The following is a 1,735-nucleotide window of genomic DNA, read 5'->3' on the forward strand; positions in this document are numbered from 1 at the left end:
CCGGAGCCTGTGCTCCGCAACGGGAGAGGCCACAACAGTGAGAGGCCTGCGTACAGCAAAAAAAAAAAAAAAAAAGTTAAATTAAGCTTTAAACAGATAATATACGTACATGGTAGGGAAAAGGCAAGCAGTTGGAAAGGGTGTACAGAGGAGAAGCTGTGTGACTCTTAGGGCTCACCCTGCTTTCTACTTTCCCTCCCCAAGCTCGCGTTGGAGTTGGAGGTGGGGCTCCCCAGGAAGCAGGCTCTGACGCAGGTGGTTTGTAGGGGAGTCTCCTGGGGTGAGTGCTGTGCAAAGGAAGGGAGGGCGGTGGGAGGGGCAGAGGGAGAAGCTGAGCCGCGAGCCCCAGGGACGCCTCAGCTGAGCCCCCAGGGAACCCTGGAGCTGGGACCCTTCAGAGCACCTGAGCTAGGACAAGGGGACTGGGTCTTTATATTCTGGGCAGGCCAGTCTTCAGACACAGTGCTTTCTGGGGTATGACCAGGAGGAGGAAGTTCTTTTCAGCCCCCTGAAGGGGACCCAGGTGGCCCAGCACGGAGTCCACTGTCACGCACGGTCACCAAGTTACCTCCATCCCTTGCCACCCTTTTTGGCCAAATGCTTATTTTTCATTTTTATTTTCTTGTAGCTCTGGAGGATCCTCTGAGTCTGGGTGAGCTCTGTCACCCAGGGCCTCCCTGTTCCATTGCCATCGTCCTGTCCCTGCCTCAGGGGTGGAGCCCACACGTGGGACACAGCTGGGCCTTAGCCTCAGGCAGCCAGGGGGGAGAACCTTAAGAGTCAAGGTTTCCCCCCACTACCCCTTTTTTTTTTTTTTTTTCTAAGACAAGTTTCTAGGGCTCTGGAGTTATGAAAAGCTCCCATGTGTCATTTTCTGGCAGTTGGGCAGCTGCAGAATGTCACTCAGCAAGCCCTCCCACCCCACCCGGGGCTCGGTGTTTGATTGATGGGTTTGCCAAAAACAGTTGCAGGTTATCACAAATCTGTTATAAGGAGGTTTGTCAACTTGTAAGAAAAATACAACACAAAACACTCTGCTCCAAATACCCGCTCCTAACGTCTCAGGGAGAGAGGTGTTGCCAGACTCCGTGGGAGGCATGTGAGGGTCGGTAAACAGGGGCTTGGAGTGCAATAAAGGGGTATGAACTCTGTGGGGGAGGAGGATAGGCCACCCAGCTTCAGTCAGCTTACCTGTGAGATGAGCTTCACCTGCCCCAGAGGGTGGCTCTGGCCCCATCTCAGGACATGACTACAGGGGACTCATCTCCTCTTTCCGCGCCCTCCTTCAAGCCCCATGGCGTCCTGCCCCATCCTACAGAGGGAGAGAGTGTTCCAGTTGGGAGCCCATGCCTACAGGATCCCCGCTCTGCTCTACCTGCCTCAGCAGAAGACCCTGCTGGCCTTTGCAGGAGAGCTGACAAGCAAGAAGGATGAGCACGCGAATCTAATTGTCCTGCGCAAGGGAAGCTACGATGCGTCCACCCACCAGGTCCGGGTAAGGCAGGAAGTGGCTGTGATTGCTCTGCCAGGAATATGGGGACCAGCTCATCCTTAGATGGCTGAGGTCTGGGGGACAGAGGGACCCAGGGAACCATCAAGGATGGGACAGAGAAGGTATCCCCAAGTGATCGCCCGGATCTCACATGGGTTCACCCTGAACAAGTCCGGCTGGCCTGGCTGCATCTGTTTTATTACAAGTCAGTCAGGGAAACTGATTCTTAAAAGGTTTCCCTAC

The 1,735-nt window shown here is 54.7% G+C and overlaps 1 protein-coding gene and 1 pseudogene across 1 annotated transcript in view; one reads left to right on the forward strand and one right to left on the reverse strand.

The window, feature by feature from the left end:
- Positions 1 to 1,237, reverse strand: part of LOC103070493 (ephexin-1-like) — a 90,263-nt pseudogene extending 89,026 nt beyond the window's left edge.
- Positions 1,238 to 1,294: 57 nt separating this feature from the next.
- NEU2 (neuraminidase 2) overlaps positions 1,295 to 1,735 on the forward strand; it is a 2,611-nt gene continuing 2,170 nt past the window's right edge. The window contains 1 exon segment of the mRNA XM_007445735.1: positions 1,295 to 1,507. Within this exon segment, the coding sequence (XP_007445797.1) occupies positions 1,295 to 1,507 (213 nt within the window).

Source organism: Lipotes vexillifer, unplaced genomic scaffold (assembly GCF_000442215.2).
Source record: "Lipotes vexillifer unplaced genomic scaffold, Lipotes_vexillifer_v1.1 scaffold1492, whole genome shotgun sequence".
In the NCBI taxonomy this organism is placed as follows: Eukaryota; Metazoa; Chordata; class Mammalia; order Artiodactyla; family Lipotidae; genus Lipotes; species Lipotes vexillifer.